The sequence below is a fragment of the Pezoporus occidentalis genome, unplaced genomic scaffold, assembly GCF_034315485.1.
Source record: "Pezoporus occidentalis ecotype Australia unplaced genomic scaffold, CSIRO_AGI_Poc_V1 ctg1, whole genome shotgun sequence".
Taxonomy (NCBI): Eukaryota; Metazoa; Chordata; class Aves; order Psittaciformes; family Psittacidae; genus Pezoporus; species Pezoporus occidentalis.
In genome coordinates this window covers 7,563,597-7,583,904 of record NW_026912778.1, presented here as the reverse complement: position 1 = coordinate 7,583,904, position 20,308 = coordinate 7,563,597, and the positions used below count along the sequence as shown (strand labels likewise).

At 34.2% G+C, this 20,308-nt stretch overlaps 1 protein-coding gene across 3 annotated transcripts in view; it reads right to left on the bottom strand.

Moving 5' to 3' along the window:
• WDR17 (WD repeat domain 17) overlaps positions 1 to 20,308 on the bottom strand; it is a 58,086-nt gene that overhangs the window by 12,575 nt on the left and 25,203 nt on the right. For all 3 annotated transcript variants that reach the window (XM_062620602.1, XM_062620425.1, XM_062620518.1), the window contains exons 5-21: positions 18,080 to 18,331; positions 17,135 to 17,257; positions 16,583 to 16,770; positions 15,786 to 15,954; positions 13,203 to 13,294; positions 11,970 to 12,052; positions 10,959 to 11,045; positions 10,140 to 10,304; positions 8,457 to 8,659; positions 8,172 to 8,321; positions 7,922 to 8,052; positions 6,034 to 6,159; positions 3,843 to 3,998; positions 3,498 to 3,562; positions 2,994 to 3,126; positions 1,480 to 1,571; positions 482 to 581 (exon numbers count right to left, since the gene is read on the bottom strand). In XM_062620602.1, coding sequence (XP_062476586.1) covers positions 482 to 581; positions 1,480 to 1,571; positions 2,994 to 3,126; positions 3,498 to 3,562; positions 3,843 to 3,998; positions 6,034 to 6,159; positions 7,922 to 8,052; positions 8,172 to 8,321; positions 8,457 to 8,659; positions 10,140 to 10,304; positions 10,959 to 11,045; positions 11,970 to 12,052; positions 13,203 to 13,294; positions 15,786 to 15,954; positions 16,583 to 16,770; positions 17,135 to 17,257; positions 18,080 to 18,331 — 2,315 coding nt within the window. The remainder of the gene's footprint in view (positions 1 to 481; positions 582 to 1,479; positions 1,572 to 2,993; positions 3,127 to 3,497; positions 3,563 to 3,842; positions 3,999 to 6,033; positions 6,160 to 7,921; positions 8,053 to 8,171; positions 8,322 to 8,456; positions 8,660 to 10,139; positions 10,305 to 10,958; positions 11,046 to 11,969; positions 12,053 to 13,202; positions 13,295 to 15,785; positions 15,955 to 16,582; positions 16,771 to 17,134; positions 17,258 to 18,079; positions 18,332 to 20,308) is intronic.

The window sequence follows — 20,308 nt, the reverse complement described above, 5'->3', positions numbered from 1 at the left end:
TGGGGAAATGTGGTCTAGTGCGAGGTGTCCCTGCCCATGGCAGGCGGATGGAACTAGATGACCTTAAGGTCCTTTCCAACCCTAACTATTCTATAAGGTAGAGATTGCATCAAAATAAAGTTCCAGTCCTGAATGGGTCTTTTGAGTCACCGTAAACAGTAATACTTGTATGTATATGTATATATGTAAAGTACCTAGGTACCTTATATTTTCTAATATAACAAGATACTATATATGTGAAAATACAGTAATAAAATACTACTTCCTGTACATGATGGAAATCTTGAATTTAACGGAATCAGGGATATTGTAAGGATCAAACTCTCTATAAATTTATAGAAAGCAAACACCAAGAATAAGTAACACATTTTAGAATGTGGTACCTACATTTTTAAAAATAATTAACATGTGGAGATGTAAAAAGAAAGTCAATGTTGGCCTTTCCAAGGCCTTTCCACTTAAAAGAGAAAAAAAAAATTACCTCTATATTTTCAACAGCCAGATGGCAACATGCTGCAAGCACTGCATGGCCATCCTGGAAATACCATTCTGCCAGTTCTTTACTGACCTTGTGCAGAAGCCTGCAAGAACAAAATGTGAATTATGCAAGGTTACTTAAAGGTTGGAGTTCTTCCGCACTTAATTTATGTACAAGTCACCACATTTGCTTCTGTACCCTAAAATTTCTCTTTGTCTTACAGAAAATTATACAACTAGCTTTAAAAATGCAATCAGTTTGAGCTTCATCCACCAGTTATATGGCTGCACATTCAAGTGGGTCAGTTTCCCAAAATCTACTTCAGTATGGAAATGGCTCTTCATTTTGACAGAAGATAAATCCAATATTTGGATATTCATGCTGTACCTGTGAACTCTGCATAAGTATTTCTCCATCTGCTCAAAAATCATATATGTAAATGAAGTAACTACACAACCTCCAAGCTGCTTTTGTTACTACACACATAACTTGATAATGTACGTTAGGTTTTTGAGCACCATTCTAAGCAAGGAGAGATGCATGTTTTCTGGGCACATACAATGAAAATATGGCCATTAGCATACATTGTCAGAAATTTCACTGATGATAAACAGTAAAAGCTTCAGGAGAAGATGCATAAAACACAGGGTCCCACATATACTTGTTAACACTAAATCTCACTCTACTTACCAAAAGTTTGATGTTAAAATGCTACATATTTAACCATATTTAATTGCAGAGGAACACATCAGGCAAAAGAAAAGGATTTTTATAATACATACACGTGAAAAATCCATTTGGTGCCAGAAGTGACAACAGGGGAATTATTCAGAGGAGCATCAGATAGTAGGTAACTCTATCAACTAAGTTCTAGAAGATGTAACATTTTGTTGTTGAATTCTTCATTGCTGATGCCAATTTAAACCACTAAGGTTTAACTCCCTTGATGACTTTACATTCTGCATTAAAATGAGGCTTTAAATATAGAAAGAACAACTTACTCCTTATAATCATCTGTACTGTTTCCACCAGAATTTGAAGATCCACCTGTTGTGGAGAGTGGTGATATCTGTATATTTCCTTCACAAGCTGCCTGGCAGTCAATAAAAAAATAAAATAAAAATCAAACTGAATATGAAATGCATTGTTTCAAAAACAAACAAAAATGATCTATAAAAATCCTTCTAAGGGCAAGATATAACAAAGGAAATATTTAAACCAATTAAATTATTTATAGGTAAATCTTTGCCTAGTTTTACTCAGCCATTCAAGAAATTCTATAGAAGCAAGCAACTTTTTTTTCCTATGCATTTGTACAGGACTTTTTCTAGCATTTGAATATGTCTAAAATGGACAGTCAAGGGTAAAACCTTGATTTTTACATCCCAAAGAGCAAGTGGCTGTCAATGAAGGATGAACTCCATAGATATTTCTCAGTAGGTATACCAGCAAATCTGGAAAGGCTCAGATAGTGGCAATAAATTATTTCTGTCATTAAATAAGAAGAAATCAGTATGAGTTCAAATGAAATTCTTTTATGTGCTTTAAGGTTTAGCTTGGTTAACAATATTAAAACTCAGGGCCCAGTTAAAAGGGAAAGTTCTGATATCTTATTGCCTAATATTATCTGATTAAACCTTTGAAACAAAGACTGTTCAATGAATTGTACTATAAGCAACCCCCGCAATGTCACTCTTACAAGAAAAATAATCTTTCTAAAGCTTTGGAGGCTTAAACATCATAACTTGTTGAATTTAAGCATACCTCAAAGTTCCATTCTGTGCACAACAACAGACAGATAGACAATTTCTAAAGGACAAACTCGCATTCATTATTAAAGTTCTTATCTCTGAGGCAATTGAATGTTCAAGGCATGAAAGAGTGTACCAAGGACAAATCGTGACAGTTTATTTAACAAGCTATATTAAGTATGTAGAAATTACTCAAAAAGAATAAAGGAATGGTGAAAGAGAATGAAAAAGAAATATCAGTTTCTCATGTTTTGTGCTACGGTCAACTCGGTGTTTACATCCAAATCAGAATGTACTCTTGGTAGTCTTTTGTATTGTTTTTTACACTAATTTGAAAGTTTGGTTTCCTATATTACTACTGTAACTGAGCAGTTTCACCCAAAGATTCTATAGGAAGTAATGTAAGCAAGATTTCAGTAGAAATGCAAGACAAATCCTAAATGTCCTTGATGTTAAGGACAATACTGACTGCTGAAAATCAGGTTTATTTTCTAGTTCAACCAAAATTAAATACACTGGTTCTCATTTGGACATTTGATTGCCATTTAGAAGAACTGGGCTTAAAATCTGTAAATAAGAGATACCTTTTTATGATTTCTGGATAAAAACTGGTCAATACAATATGAATGTAAAGAATGGGGTAGCATTAGTATTTAGCCATTTTGCAGAAGTGAACAGAGCTAGCCTTTTAAATGTGCTTGACACGGTCAGAGTTATAAACAAATAGCTAAATACATCTACCATATCGTTCTATATAATAATACCTGTGCAACAAGAAGAGCCTCTTTAAGCTGGCCTCTTGAAGTGAAGAAAGATACTAGTTTCTTCACATCTCCGACAGCTATACAGTATGGGATGACATCATCATTTTCTTCTTGAATTAACTGATCAGCTCTCCTAATTAAGCAAATGAATAAAATATATAACTGATCACTAAACTCCTCTCTATGCTGTAGGTGTTAGATGAAGCTACATAAAGTTCATTGAAACCCATCCGCCTTTCCAGACCTCAGAAGACTTGCAAACTGTGGATACTGCACTAAAAGGTTAAAATTGCAATTTATGCTCAACCCTTTAACTTGATTTCCGTACATAACATTGTTGTTGAAATCCTCCACAGTTCCACCCCAAAGCTTACTGAACAAAAAGTAATATCAAGAGAATATTGTAGCAAAAGCAAAGTACAACTGGTGTTAATATCCATCCTTCCTACTTTGTTCTTCTATGGACAGAAGCCACAATTCAGCACCTTATTTTTACTACCTTACCTTTGCATTAACTTCCTCCAATATTTCATCGAAACACCGGGTGCAACTGAGAGAGCTTTGTCCCACTAGGAGAAAGCAGCATTACATTTAACCTGACCATTTTATTTTGAGAAACAGCTATATTTTTAACTAGTTTCATGTTTCTTCCATTAGAAATAAATTTGTCAAGAAGTTAAATAAGGAATGAGCTATGCATTAGACTGCATATGTTAAAAATAATATAGTTGGAGCAAGATGACACTTTTCTGGACTTGTGAACCATTTTGCTGCTACCTTATCTTTGATAGGGTAGCTCGTTTTCAGAACCTTCATCTTTTATTCTTCAAAAATGTTCTGATATTTTACCTCTCCAAGTTCTACCATTAGTTCACAATACCGCTGAATTTGTCCTAATCTTAAATGTATTTCTGCCGCTTCTTTAAGCCTCTCTTCTTTGCTTGGTGCACCAATACCACCTCCAAACTTGGACATTTTTACTGTTGTCAGTTCTTGTGCCCTGGACTGAGGAAAAAAAAAAAACAACAGAAAAACAACAGAAAAGATAAACAAAGTTAAAAAAAAAGACAGTTTTCTGTGGTGAAAACAAGTTTTCTTCAGAACAAATTAGTGTCAAATGTTACAATGAAATACAAAGGCATTAATTTAAGAAAAAAAATCCTTTTAAGAAAAGGCTAAATGGAAGATATTACAGTGAAGTAATTAGAAGTGCTTACAATGAGATTGCAGTAAACTATTTGTTAAAGTTAACTGTTAGTGTTTTGTTGCACATATTCATTTTCCTCAATTATTTTTAATCTCTTACAGATATATATATTTTATATTCTCAACCATTTTCTCATATGTAATAATAATTCACTCAGATATCCATCATAAAAGTCTTGATATTTATGAAATTTCAAAAAATATCTGTGAACATAAACCATACAGGGCTGGGAATTGCACTTAGTACCATTACAGTGATGGCCACATGAAGATAAAGACAGTAGGCTCAACTGATGTCCTGATCTGTCATACTCCATGAACCTTACGACCAGTAAATGATTTATGTTTCCAACCACTGCAATTTTAATATTAGTTGAAGAGACAAGACTAAATTTCTCCATCTGGCAGAGTTTGAGAAACAAGCACTAATAGGCTCACAGTTAACATAACCAGAAAAAACCAAAACCCCAACCAGCAGAAAACCCCCAAACAAACCAGCATAAAGAAGCTTTGCTTCACATTTCAAAAACTGTCAGTTTAACTTTATCAGCAGTACATGTGAGATGGTGTTTGGCTATTCATGACTTAGCATACCATATAAGGAGGATGGAAAAGGATTTGTTTTTTTTTAATAATGTTACTTTTTTTTATTTGTAACCTCTATCTTTTTTGTCATTTTCATGCTCAAGTCTCTGATGTATCCTTTAAGTCTGATAAAACAGAAAACCCCACTTGCTCTAGGTCCCTACTTCATCCTGAAATATTTAGGTGCTGCAATACTATCATCCAGTTTTATAAGGGAAAATGGTTTTAGCAGTCATAAGCAGCCAGCATTACCCTATCCCTACTTTTTCTTAAAGCGGTGTAGAAAGATTCTGAGTCAGCAAAAACTGAACAAAATGCTTCTAATTAATGTGAACACTTAATCCAGATCCGCAGAATGAACAGCAATTACTGTAGTTACTCTAGGTTGCCTGAGTTGTAAATGCATGAAAACAAGTTGCAGGGATAAACAGGCTGCTTTCACTGCATGAGTCAAGAATTAAATGTCTTCTTCTCAGCTTAACTGTCTGAGAAAACTGGTTTTTGGATACATGGGCACTCACACAGACCTTCATAATGTAAGCAGAGCAGCCACTATTATTACAGTTAACATCACTAATAAAAAGCTTCCATGACTTAAGAGTCATGAGGCATGTAGGACACTTTAAGAGTCTGATTTTGCAAAAGGCAGCCTACAACAACAAACATCAGGTGAAACCTAGCAAGTCTTTAGCCCTGGAAGCGGCATGTATTTTCTGATCCATACCACTAGATAATCTTTCCTCTGTTACCAAATCAGTCATTAGAGTATGGGACTCTTTAGTAGCCCTAAGAAGTCTCTGACAATACAACATATTCCTGTACACTGTGCAAATTGTATGTCTGGTTGCATATTCATATTTGCAGCTACTAAGAAATTTATGGACTACTACTTGAATTTCACATTCATATCTGAATCACTTTTCAGCTGCATATCTGTATTAATGACAAATTCTTGGTTTTCCACTCTCTCCAGACAGCTTCAGAGCATATTTTCTGCAGGGAAGACAAACTTGCTTCATAGCTCAAGTTGTTGTGATGCTGACTTTGCAATTTCTTTTTCATGATTTTGAATTATTTTTTCCAGTTAATAACTGTAACCTAGCATTTTAACACAGACTGTGCATGAAATAAATCTGGACATGAAATAAATTGTGACCCCTTTGTAAAGCATTACAAGTTCTTTCCAAAAATAAATGAAACACTATACAGATTAACAACTATTTTCACCTGCTATTTATGCTTCACTTACCATTCTGAATCTAATGAGATGTTTCATATGCATAATTCCTTTGCAGTAGTTCTGTGGAAGCAAACTGTCATCCTGTCCTTTTATTACAGCAACCAAATCCCATAAATTTTTGCTGCCTCCTGGAGGCTAAAATTGTTAGAGAAGAAAAGAGTTTTATTACAGGAATGTTCAAGAGAGAAACTTGAACTTTGCTCAAAACATTGGAAAACATTCTTTTGGGGATTCCAAGAAACACAATTTCAGACAATTTTGATATTAGAAGCTTTCCTATGAAGACATGAACTAGTTCACGATACATTTTCTTCTATCTTCTTGAAGGCTGTATGTGAACATACAGCAAAATCCATGAACCTAAATATCTGGTTATGTATGGACACAGTTGATGGCTTGCCATTAGAGCTTTCCCTTTTGCTCCCAAAGGAATGCAAGCTATTTGGTGGCTACTAATGGCATAAAACAACATTCATCTGCTGGGATGCAGATGCTGCCCCAGTACTTGTTTACCATTTTCTGTAAAGCAAAGGTGTGAGCCAGGCAAAAAATAGCTTCAAGGATTGACTGCCACAGTCTGGTTTACTATCTTAATATTAAATCTCAAAATAGATACACATGGTATAAATGTATATGCACAGAATCTTTCAGGCCAACAGGGCATTTTTTTAAATAAATTTTAAGGATTTTTATTGGTCTAACATTTGAATCAATCCTTCTGTCGAACTATGACAATGGCTTAACATTGAATGAGGCCTAAAAGAGAGAAGAGAGTGAGTAATTAGAAGCTCTAAAAACAAACAAACAAACAAACAAACTGATCTGAAAGAGCTTTTCTAAGAACAACAGGATTACAAGTTGGGGGTGGGGGGCATGGAGAAGAGAGAGAATACTCCCTTTTCTTTCAGTCTGTTAAACAGTCTTTCAGTCTGTTAAACATCTTATTGACCGCTTATAGATTAAGCACAACGCTATTTTCTGGATGCAAAAAGCACTGAACACAGGTGATCAAAAAAAGGTTTTGTTCTTGGAATATTCTAATATTCTTGTAAAAGTTTTACTGTCAAATCAACATAGGACATCAAAATTCATAACTTCTGTAAAACAAGGAATTCCATAAAAATATATTTTTTAATAAAACAGGAAATTTCAAGATTTGTAACTGAGGCAGATTGTTTCAGCATTTCAGACACTTCAATTTAGCTAGAAATAAAACCAATTATTTTGGATCAATTAGGTCTGTGCAGATCAGTGTATTGACTTAAATTAGAACAGAACTCGACAGAAGCTGTAGTTCCAGGTCATTTTTGTCCTCATCCTACCTCAACTTCAGTTGCTGTGTAGGTAAGCACTCTCAGGACAGTTTCTATTTTTAACTCGATTGCAGAGAGAGGCTGCAGTGATTTACAGAAAATATTACTGTACAATGGAGCACAGGGATGGGTACTGGGGCCATGGGTCATCCAGATCTACAGCTCCTAGAAGGTAATACAGCAGTTCTAACACAGACACTTGGGCAGTTCAAAGCTTATTCGCAACAAGGATGTCTCTTTGATGGATAAAAATTAAAAACTCCAATGTAGTTTGATAAAGCATATCTTTTCATTTGCTTCACTAGAAAATTCTTGCCAAATCAAACCTTTCCTACAGAAAATTAAATTATCCCACTTATTACACTTTGTGAACAATTGGTGTTCACAACTGACTAAGAATTTACTAACGAACATTTTTACATGCAGAATTGTTAAAAGAATTGATTTCTGCATATTTCTGAGATCCCTTTAAGAAAATGAGATAAAAAAATGGTAAAGAAGAAAGAAATTTCACTTCTGGGAACTGACTCCAGAAGAGAAAGTCATGCACATTGACAACATCCTTAAATTTGCACAATACTTACTGAAAAACATTCTGAAAACCATCTTAGTTTTTTTACTCGAGCATTTCCTGGGTTTTTTTCCACATCTTGTTTAATATCTCTGGAAACTTTACCACACAGCAAAGGAGGAGCACCAGATTCCACAGCATGATCTAACACACACAAACATACATCAAAATTTAAAAAAAAAAAGAAAAAAAAAAAGAAAAAAGGAAAAAAGAATATAGCCGCATACAGAAAAATAAAACAATGGTATAAACAGTTTACTTACCTGTATTACCAATAATCTCATCCCAACATCTATCTGCTAAGATATTTATTTGTAGAGGATTTATAAGAGGTGTCAATGACCAGAGTCTCACAGTGGAGTCACGAGAGCAAGATGCCATAGTAAATGGACGACTGGGATGGCACGTCAATCCTAGTGGAGAGGGCATTTAAAAATGTAGTCAAGTAATTAAGTTTATCTAGAGAACTAATATGATTAAATTATTTTATAAATTTTAAAGTATATTAAAACACATTTCAATACAGAAATAAAATTTTTAAATATTACCATATACATCTGCACCATGATCACAAACTGTGTCCAAACATGTTCCGTCTCTTGTGTCCCAGACTCGAATTGTATGGTCCCAACTGCCAGATACCAGAAGGTAAGGAATTTCAGGATTCCACATCAATCCCCGTACTGGAGCTGTATGTCCACTAAGAACATTTATACAAGCATCCTGTGTATAATCCCATATTCGAACAGTTCTGAAACAGGATAAAGAAGAAAGCCTCTATACTGGACATTAAGAAGCATTTCTTTACCGAGTGGTCAAACACTGGAACAGGCCTTTAAACTGTGAAACTCTCACCCCAATTACACACGTAATGAGGAAGAATTAATACTAGCTTTCTTACTATTCTTCCCTTTTAAATAAGTAAGTTTCCAGCATCTACTTTTCTTTTCAACAGTTGCTATCGTTGTGAAGACCTAATTCAGCACACTACAGAATTAGGAAAAGTTCAGTTCTTGAAAGGATCATGGTAATTCTCGCTAAAATTTACTATGCAATTAAATAAGTTATCAAAGCTCTTTCATGGCAGCAAAGCCACCTATTACAGTTTTTCCAGTGATGCAAAGGGACAATTTGATAGACCTTGCTTCACGAAGTAGAATCTACAAGTTAGAAGGTTATTTTATATATTTACATATAGATTGTCCTACAGCAATATGAGCTCATGTGTGACTCTTATATACTGCTCCTATGTGCTGTATAAGCCTAGGTGCTGAGCAGGTCATCTGAAATTACTCTGACTTTGACTGTGAACAGGAGTGTTCCCAAGTACTATAAACTCCAAGGACTGCTTACTTTGTTTTACCTAGGACTAAGTTATCCAGTGATCCCCTCCCCTCAAAGTGAAAGTGTGACTGTATTCTGGAAATCCCTCTGAAATCAAGTCTTATTACATAGCCATGATTGGTAATAAAATCAGAATACATCATAATGACACCATGACAGCATTTTGGATTCACTACTTCTTGCCCATGTGAAATTGGATTTACACATAAGAAGTTTGTTTTCAAGTTGGTTTCTTTCATGAATCATTACACTATGAACTAACAGATTTGGTGCAAGCATAGATATCTATTGAATGACACTGGGGAAAGCAGTAGAAGCCAATACCCCAAAGTGTTACACTTTAAAAAAAAATGTTTTGTATACTCTGGAGGGACGTCACTTCAAATTACAGAAAATTCCTTCCTCCTGCTTACCATAGACTGATGTGCTCTCCCTCAAAAAAAAAAAAAATAAAAATTATCAAACCAGACGTACCTAGCACTCATTAAAAATCCCCACAGATTCTACTTAATACACTTTTGAAAGACATCATATAAGGGCAGGTCTTGCATTCATATCTTTAAACATAATGAAAGTGTGTGTTATCCTCTTTGTATCATTCCTGGGAATAACACGTATCAGTCACTGACTCTACCCTTTGGAAAACATTGGGAAAGTTGTTTTGCTACAGCAGTTGTGACAATTTTAGATAATGATCCTGCTTCCCAAATACTGTATTAAACTAACAGCAAAGCTGCAGCCTGAATTGGAGCAAGGCAGAGATTTAAATTATTATATTATTCAGAGAGTTTTCGAAGGTACCATCACCAGTACTACTTAAGATCCTTTAATTTCTCTAATAATCCTGCTTAAGTTTTTAAATTTTCTAATAGTTCAGAAATACATACCCATCATCAGAGCCACTGCAGAGGATTCCTTCTCTCAGAGGAGACCACCGTACATGAAACACCTTTGCAGTATGCCCTGTAAAAACTTTCAGTGGCTGATCAGAGCTGGTTGCCAGGTAAAAAACACGAACACTTTTATCCTCACAACCAGTAGCTATCATATCTCTGAAAAATAAAAATAGTAAAATCCTCAGTCACAGGGATCATAAAAAGTACTTAGGCATTTTAGTCTAGAAAAAAATATGACGTGTATTTTGCAGTTTACTTTTTAAAAAAGTGTATTTTTGCTTCCCCTTTGTCTCTTTATGATGTAATTACTGATAACCCAATAAAATCCACTAAATCAGAAAAAAAACCTGCTGAAGATCCATTGGTTGCAATAGGAAATAGCAGTTGCTCTACACTCTGACCAAGCAACCAACACACAATTATGAACAGACTGAATTAACATCTAATTATTTGTTAGGGTTTTTTTTTTTTGTGAGAAAAGGTTCTCATTTTGTTAGGAATTATCTGCAAAATTACCATATATCACAGTGTATTTAGTTGCCTGGTACATCTTTAGCTTAGCAGTCATTAAAAGGAAGTTAATCTAATCAATCTAAACCCCAGTTTTGTGGTATTTAATGTCTGTCTCTTTTTTTTTTTCCTCTATTATATATTCTACATACTACAGATATATACTATGGTGGAACAGAAACAATTTCAGTGCTCTAATATCACAGTAAAAAAACACATTCTAAATAACTTTGTGTTATTTTATTGGTAATCAATTTTAATAGTAAACATTATAAAATCTTTGGGTTCATTTTTACTTACTTGTTGTTTTGACTCCAATCACAGCCAAATACTGCAGCTGGATGTTTGTACTTGTGAAGAACCTTGCCATCAATGGTTCGAATAATACTGAAACCAATTAAAATGTAAGATTTTGAGGAAACAGCATTCTGAGTAGCATATCCAAAAGTTAACTTTGATTCTGTGCAAATAAGCCAGATAACAAAGAAATGTATACGGAAAGAATATAAGAAATCTTTATTTTTACACCCCCTCAACTACCAAGGCTAACTCTGTATTTCTCAACAGAACATTTAACTGGACTTCAGAGTCCATATTCCTTCAGAGGGACTGTAATGATGCTTACTGAGCTACCTCCCTCCCTGAAAGGATCCTCATAGCCAAAATTTAAGTTGTAGCTATGGTTTTAAGGTACAAAGGGATTTAGGGATTATAAATAAATAAATAGATAAATAGATTGATTGCTTTCTAGAATTCATGATCATTATATTTGAGCTGAAATAACATGGGTGGCAGAGAAAAAGGATGATCAAGTATTTAAAAATGTACTGAAACACAATACATGCAAAATTGGTCTCAGTAAGCAAGTTTTTACACATAAGCTATTATACCCCTGTAACAGTAGCATTGCAATTACTTTGTTCAAAAATAGTGATTCCTACTCCTTGAAATAACAAACTTACCCCCCCCCCCCCCCCAAAAAAAAAAAGTCCTAAACCAAAGACAAGCAAAGTGGGATAAGCTTTAGAAAAGTGTCCTCCATATATTCAGATAAGAAACCTAGAAGAATATTCTTGGCAAAAAATAAAATCAATATTCTGTTTCACTATCAAAGTATCTTCGACATTATTTCTTCTACCTTTATTTTTTTTCTTAAAAACATGAAAAATATATCCTAACAAGTACAGGAGATTAATATAACCCTAGTTTTGCTCAATAAGAAAAGTTTTCAAATTAATCACTGATAGTACTATCAAAGCTTACTGATTTAAGTCATTTAGCAATTTTTGATTTTCTTCCAATAACACTCACCAAAATCCATCACTGCTGCAGGTTGCTATTCTTTTGGAATCTTTATGACTCCAGGCAATGCAGAAGATTCCATTCTTTCCATGCTTCAAAAAATGCAAAATACCTATCAATAAGAAATAATTCACCCCTTTTTCTCACATCTGTTGACTCATCTTTTTTATTTTATTCTCCTATGGGCTTCAGCCTTTTTTTCCCAGTAAAGAATACTGTACAAAACAACATTACAATGAGTCCCCAGTACAGCTTGGATGTTTGAGAATCAAAGTCCAAAAAATTGGGACTGAGAGGAGAGACAGTAAAGCTGCCGCACTCTCGAGGATCCAAGAGGCAAAACTGGGTCAAGCTGAACAATGAGCCATTCATAATTATATAAACCCGAAGCTTGAATAAACGATAGCTACTTGTTGGAATAATGAAGTTAGTGGGCATGAAATGTGAAAACTTAAGTGAGAAAAGATGTTTAGTAACAAAAGTGCAAATCTAAGCATTGGTACTTGGGAACTCCTGAATGTATATACGTATATTTGTTTCCTGCCTGCTCCCCAGCCCCATCCCTGTCGTCTTAATGAGCATCCTTTGCCTTCCAATGCTGATGCCACAATTAATTATGTCTGTATAACCTTCAGAATACATCTATATACTAAGATAGTATACAAAATAGTGCAAAATATTACATATATTAAATATACGTATATATACTACAAATATTAAATATATATACATGTATATATACTACATATATTCAATAGCTCCTTCTGCTAATAACAGTTATTCCACTGTTTCAGGACTTACAAAAGCTTGCATGGATTTTAGTAACACAAAGTAAGATTCTAAACAAGGCATGCTGTTTAGTGCGCTGCAAAATAGAGCTTTATTGGTCTAGACTTCAGGGACTCATAATATTTCTGAGCCTTACATTTGAAAATACAGAACAGCATTTTAGATTTTGATAACCAGGTAAAGTCTATATGTCTATATACATTTACTTTTCAAGACTCAGGTAGGATTTTGCTGTGTATCGCAGCAAATTTTAAAATAATGATGCTTTGCTATTCTCATGTAAAATCCATTCTGAGGAGATAAAAGCTGGCACACACATAATTCTTTCTATAGATTTTTATATTATAGCACCTTTTAAAAGGCTACAAACTTTGACCTATCTTTATTTATCGACACTAGAGGGATCAACTAACTTACATTTTATATATACAAAAAAAAGTAATCTCATTTTACCTCACTGAATCTGGTTATCATTTTGCCTTTTTGGACATCCCAGATGAAGCCACCATTTTTGGATGTTGCACCTGCTATGCAGTTCAGATCTCCTTTAGAGAAAAATATTTGTAAGATCGCACAATAAATATAAGATCGCAATATTATTTGAATAATGTGTTTCTACTTTAAGTTCAAGAAATTTAATATTAAATTAACAGAAGAAATCAATGGCACATAAACAAGAGTTTTTCATACTTTAAGGCCATCATTTGTTACTGTTACAAATATCAATTTCAACAAAAGCTTGCTTTTCTACATTCCTATTTCAAGGAAAGGACAAAATAAAAATTGTATTGTTGTAAAAAGTATTCTCAATGCCTGCTGGAAGTCTTGCAGCTAAGGTGACAAAAAAAAAAATTATATCCATTATGTATATGACTCAAACTGAAAAAGAGATACAATCAATGTGTCAAAAGTTGTGGCTACTAGAGCATTTTCTGTTAAAGTTCCCTACATACCAAGACAAATGTCAAAGAACATGACAGGACATATGTTGTAGGTTAACCCCAGTTGTCAACTAATTACTGCACAGTTGCTTACTCACCCTCCCTCCCCTTCCCCCATGGGTTGGGATAAAACAGTTTAATAACTGAAATAAATTAAAATGCAAGGAGAATAACAATAAACCCCATGAAACACATGTAATATTAATAATAACCATAGGAAATAAAAAGAGAGGAATAAACCCCAAGAAACACAAGTGATGCACAATAAAATTGCTTACCATCCACTGACAAATACCCAGCATGACCCAAGCAGCGATAAGCCCCTCCCACCCAACTCCCTCCAGAATATATGCTGGCATGGCACACTGTGATATGGAATAACCCTTTGGCTAGTTTGGGTCAGGTGTCCTGTCTCTGCTTCCTCCTGGCTTCTTCTGCCTCTCCTCACTGGCAGAGGATGAGAGACTGAAAAGCCCTCGACCAGGGTAAGTTCTACCAAGCAACAATTAAAACTTTGGTATGTTATCAACACTGTTCTCAAACTAAATCCAAGACAGCACTGTACCAGCTACAAGGAAGAAAATTAACTATCATAGCCAAATCCAGACCACAGTATTTTGTTTTCTTAATCTTGCACCACTACAGCACCTAAGCCCATTAAGAATGTACTCGAATCTAACCACACTGAACAGGGCAGAAAATTTGAATGTATGACTCCATAGTGAGAAAATGAGAACTAAATTCATGCTTAATCCAACAGCCACTGAATACTTCTCATCACAGTGACCCTCTATTCCAATATAGCTATATTTTTCTTAAATAGATTTAAGGCACGTTTATGTAGAAGTTTTGATTGTTACTTTATACCACACCTCAGAGGTGGAAAAGGCAAACTCTGCAGAAGTCCAGGAAGGTACATATGTAAGATGGAAAGAGGTTCATGTAGGAGAATGATAGGGGGTAAAAAAAAAAAAAAAAGTGAGTAAACTGTTCAAAGGCCTTTGAGGCCAAATACAAAGAGTGGCATGCATTGGATTATATATTAGGAATAAAGCACTCTCTAGGAGTAAGGGATGTAAAAGAAGCAAGAAAAGTTCTGTCTGGGATGGTCAGGAACCATTGGAGAGGATGGTAAGGAACTCAAGTTGAAGCACATGCTTACAATTAATGTAAATTTACTTTAAAAAGGTAACAAAGAACCAGAACGCAAGACTTGAAAAGCACCCCTCCAGTGAACAAACTATTCTCTCAGTGTGAGATACTACTACAAACTGAATTTAAATTTCAAAACAAAACAACACGAAAGAAAACACCATATTTCATATCGCCGTAACTGCCATAGAGCAAGACAAATTATCTGTGAAGCGGAATGAAGTGCAAGAGACTCTAAACTGAAGGAGGTGCAAATTCATTTCACATATGCAGACTACATTAAGTTTTCTATCATGGTATTTTTTTCTTCTCAGCTATTACTTACTAAAGTTTAAAAGCATAGGAGAGAAAGGCAGTGAGCTGAATTAGACTTTTTAAAAAATGCATCTAAGAAAGCCTATCTATCATCAGCTATTGTAATATTAATAACTATCAGTCCCAGGTTCACCTAAGTGGGTTGCTGAACAGTTTTAAGAAGAAAATTTCCCACTGACTTTAGTGACTTCTCTAAGAAAATGTAGATGCTTTGGAGAAAAGGTATTCCCTATTCTAATAAAGTAAAAGCAGAGCTCTTCAGTGATTAGAATCCTAGATACAAAAAGGAAGATAAAGAACTAAATGCATACCTTCCACTTTTTCAGCACAAAATAGAATCTGGATTCCTTCCCACACAAAGAAAGCCTTTTCCACATTTGCATAATGTAATGCTAGAAAGGTTCTAGAGATTTTCTCCCCTCCATTCTGACTCAGTATGAAATACTGAGATCATTCCTCATAAAGGCAAGCCTCAACAAAGTTTGAAGCACTGAATTATACAGGTTTCACAGATAATGATTCAGTTATGCTTAAACCTTAGAAGATACAACTAATACTTTTATAACAGAAATTCTGCTATTCAAGGGTAATTCATAGAACATTTACACTTAAAGCAAAATATTCTTACCTGGAGCCCAAGAAATGGAATAAATAACCCCCTCATTACCAGGAGATGTGTAAACTGCTGTTAAAGTATTTATGTCCCAAACTTTTATTGTGCCGTCAAATGAAGCTGTAGCAAGAAGATCAGGGTTATCAGGTTTGAATTTGCAATCAAAGATGGTCTCAACATGTCCCTTAAATGAAACAAATATTTAATCCATTTTTATTACATTTGATTTTTTTTCAGAAGTCCAACTCTAGACCAAACTTTAAGATAAATCATATTATAACTTGTCAAGGCAACTATCAGTTCCAGAAAACCTGTATGTTATGGCTCACCAGTCAAAATTAAAAGTCATAAAATATCTTGTTCTATAACACTCTTCTCTTTCATAGATCATTATTAAGGACAGAAAAATTCTGCACTGAAACAACAGGATATGCAATGCCAGGGACTTATTGGCATCTTCCACCAGAACGGAGTTGCTAAGAGATAGAATTAAAAAGTTTAGCTAAAAAAACCCTAAACTATTTAATTTTTTTAAAACAAAATTAATTTTGCCCTTTAGGGAAAGGTATCCAACTAAAAAGTAAAGCTTCGTGTGTTGATCATGTTCTACAAGTTTTCTATATTTCTAATTACAGTCTATGTTCTATTCCAGTTTAAACTTCAATCCATTAGAAATGTCACATTTCAATTACTTGTTTTCCAAGACATGTATTGGTCGAATTTAACTTGACTTCATTCTCCATTTTTTTGCTGTTAGAAGAGAGTGTATAAGACAAATAAACTCCCATTCCAAAGACAGAGATGAAACATACCAAATCTCTAAGGAAATCCCACTTTCTGGCTCCAATGTCATAAAGTCCTACTCCACCATCCATGAAGCAACAGACAGCGTGACCAGGAGGAAGAGAATATGCTTGGTTTTGGGTTAAAGTTGGAGGAGGAATAGCCTCACTTGTTGAGGATGTATAGTGATTTTTAGTAGAATGCTGTAATGCACATGCTTTGCAAAATAAAGCAAAAGATAGAAACAGATAAGATTATCATATTTTTCCATTTAATAATAGTAACAATTATAAAGAGTACAATGCCTTTTATTCCAATAAGAACAAAAGAATTCCAAAGAGATTAAGAACAAAAGAATTCCAGTACAAAGCCTGGCCTACTGAAGAAGGACCTTATAAAGTGCTTGATACTTTATATCTCTGATACTGCCTAGCTGACTGGCACCAGGGGACACTTTATTTAATTAAAAACTGCAGGGCCAACACAAGCCTACAGAGATTAACTCAGATATAACAAGATTCACAAACAAATTTTCTTAACTTGCAGCCACTGCAATATATTACAACCAAAGTTATACTTACACTTTTTCTTTGGAGGAGAACTTAGCACATGCAAACCATGGAAGCCAGTTTTCTTCAATTTAAAATTTTCTATAGGTGTTGAATGTGACACATTCCAAACACGTAACACACCAACCTGAGAATCTGAGATTTGGGAAAAAAAACCCAAAGCCATAAACCACCACATAAACCCTTTTTTTTTTTTTTTTTTAATTTATTATCCTCCTTTTACTGTACACAGAGGTATGTGCTTAAAGGACTGATTTAAGCAAAACTAAAACAACGAATAGAACTTAGAATCCCAAGATGATTTTTATAAGCAGATACTGTCACCTCCATTTTAATATCACAATTAACAACAATAATCATTAACATTATTTAAGCTTCAGCAGATAAACTCTATGGGACCTCTCTCATTAGAATATATTCTGACAGTTTCACTATCTTTATTCATTAGTTCAACCTGATCACCTACGTCTACAAGTGTAGAAAAGAGGCAATAGATTAAAAAAAACAAAACAAAACAAACAACAAAACCCCCTTCTGAAAAGGGGGAAAGAAAAGAAGAGGATCAAGAAGTGATATCTGCTAGTACAATGCATTTTTATTCCTGTTCCCAAAGTAACACTCATATTTGTTGCTAAAGTGGGCATGAGCAAAATGTTATTTAGTAAAAAAATAGTATTATTTAGTATTAAAAAAAAGTTTAAAGAAGTCAGTTGTTTCTGTATTCAACAAACAAAGTAAATAAGAACTACTCAGTGCAATTTTCTGTTCTTTTCTGCAGTTTTATAGTTGGGGTTTTTTTTGTACAATGCAGGGAGGTTGGAACTAGATGATCTTAAGGTCCTTTCCAACCCTAACCATTCTGTGATTCCATGCTTTTATTTGTAGAAATGTTAAGAAACAGAAAGACTCAGGCAGATACATATTACTTTTGTATATATCAGGAAATAAAAAGCTTACCTCCAGTTACAAACATTCCAGGTGCACTAGAAACCCAGGCTAAACATTGAACAGATGCTGCTGCACTGGGAAAATTAAAAGTTGCGATACAGGACAGAGATTCAGAATCAACTAGTCGAATACCATTATGTAAATTAGCAACAAGAAGGTAGTCAGTTGACAAAGGGTCCCACTCCAGTGCTGTAACTGGATCTTCTTCATCTGTTCCTTCAAGAGACTCTGGTCTTAAGACATGTTTCTGATTTTTAGAACCTTTAAGGGCACAAGAAAACAGATTATTTCAACATGAAATCAAGTATATTCTTTACAATAGTTACAAGGTTTGCAAACACCATTTTTATCTCTCCCTGAACTTTTTAGTAGCCTACTCTACTGTATGCATCCGTGAAGCTAATGAAGCTGTTTTGCAATATTTGACTTACAGTAGTACTGGCTCCATCAGAAAACAGAAACAGCTATAATATAATTTTTACCTAAAATAACATAATTTTATACTAAAAAAAGTATGTTAAATGATACACATTGCCCTGCCCTGATTTCCATGAGTAAAGGCCTGCAGCACAGCCTAAAATACAAGACTTTTGAGTAGAATTAAATCCGCATACCTCAGTAAATGCAGACAAAATAAACACAGCATGAACTAGAAAAAAGAATGTGGCAGTCAAAAAAGTGTTTATGAACTACTGCGTTTAGATTTTTTTCTTCCTCAAAACTATGTGTGCAATTATGAAGTGCTCAGATTCTGAAGCCAGAACATGCCATTAAATATCTCACTTGACACCTGCCTGAAAGAAGACTATTTCACTTGATGATCCATGTTATCAAGAACTACAATTTTTCACATCATGTTTATTTCCCTTGTTCTGTTGTTGGTTTTTTTTTATTTTTTTGAGAGCTGAGTCTTAGTTTTATAAGAAAATGTACAGTCTAAATGAGTAATTAGCAACACAGATCTGCGGTTCTGAAGTTGTGATCTTGTATTAAAAAAAACCAAACCAACAAAATTTTGTACCCATTTTCTATAAACAAGGAACTGACATCTTCAATTATTCAATTTTTAATCTAATTTTCAATTTTAATAATGAAAAATACAATTAATTTGCCATATTATGATAAATGCCAAGACATACCTATATTTCTCAATGACTGATGTAGAACAAAGTCTCTTCTGACACATACTAAAAAAAAAACCTGAAAAGTTTTTGTTCCTAGGGAACATTTCTAACAGTAAAATAACTTTCATTATGATTTTCTAGGGAAAAAAAACCCTCCATATATGTTTGTATATAAGAGAACTGCAGAAGTGCAGTCGTCTGTTTTGAAGTATCAGGAATAACAACAGGAATAACATCAGAAATACCATGACTACTTTAAATTTGCCAAAAATTTTGAGATTCTCACATTTTTAACCATGTCCCCGTGCTTACATTTCAGCTAAGATTTTTTTGTTGACTAAAAAAATCAATATTCAAATGAAAACTAAGAACTGACAATAAAGCAGAATGGTCATTTTCAAGTTAGTTTTACAAGAACCAAAAGGCAAAAAATTCTTGAGTGTTCAAAGCCTGCCATGTTCAAACACTTCAGTCCCAAGAAAGCACAATCAGCTGGTGAGAGAGTATGGATATCTAGGAGCTATTCAGTTTTACCTGTTTGTCACAGAAGATTCCAGAAGTAAAGCTCATGGAAACCCTGTTACATTTTATTTTCCATTAAAAGAAGACATCAGCACTATGACTGATGCAACTGAGTCACAGTATGCTTATTTTAAGAACAAAGGTAAACTAATCAACAGCATTTGGCTCTACATGACTGCGCTGTATTTCTTTAAAAATAGGGTACTAATCTCAAATTCTTGCATATTTTTTATTCACACTAAATGTTCTGCTACATTAACGGACAGTCTGGAGTTAATAGAAAGAAAAGCCACGAGAAAAACCTTAGTAGATAACAATAATGAGAAAAAAAAATAATTATGTAGCTTGCTAATTATGCAGCACTGACTCACACTTTTATAGTGAGACTAGAGTCAATCACACTGAACTTTGAAGCTATTAAGAGGAACTTGTGTATGCTCAGGCTCTCTCAAGACAGTGTTCTGTAGGATATCCTACAAAAGGAGTGAAACCTTTAAAAGTAAGGAATAAGTTGGGTTTTTTTTTAATTTATTTCCCTTAGTGATAAACTAGGTTTTGGTCCGGTAACAAGTCATTTTGCGTATTCTGACAT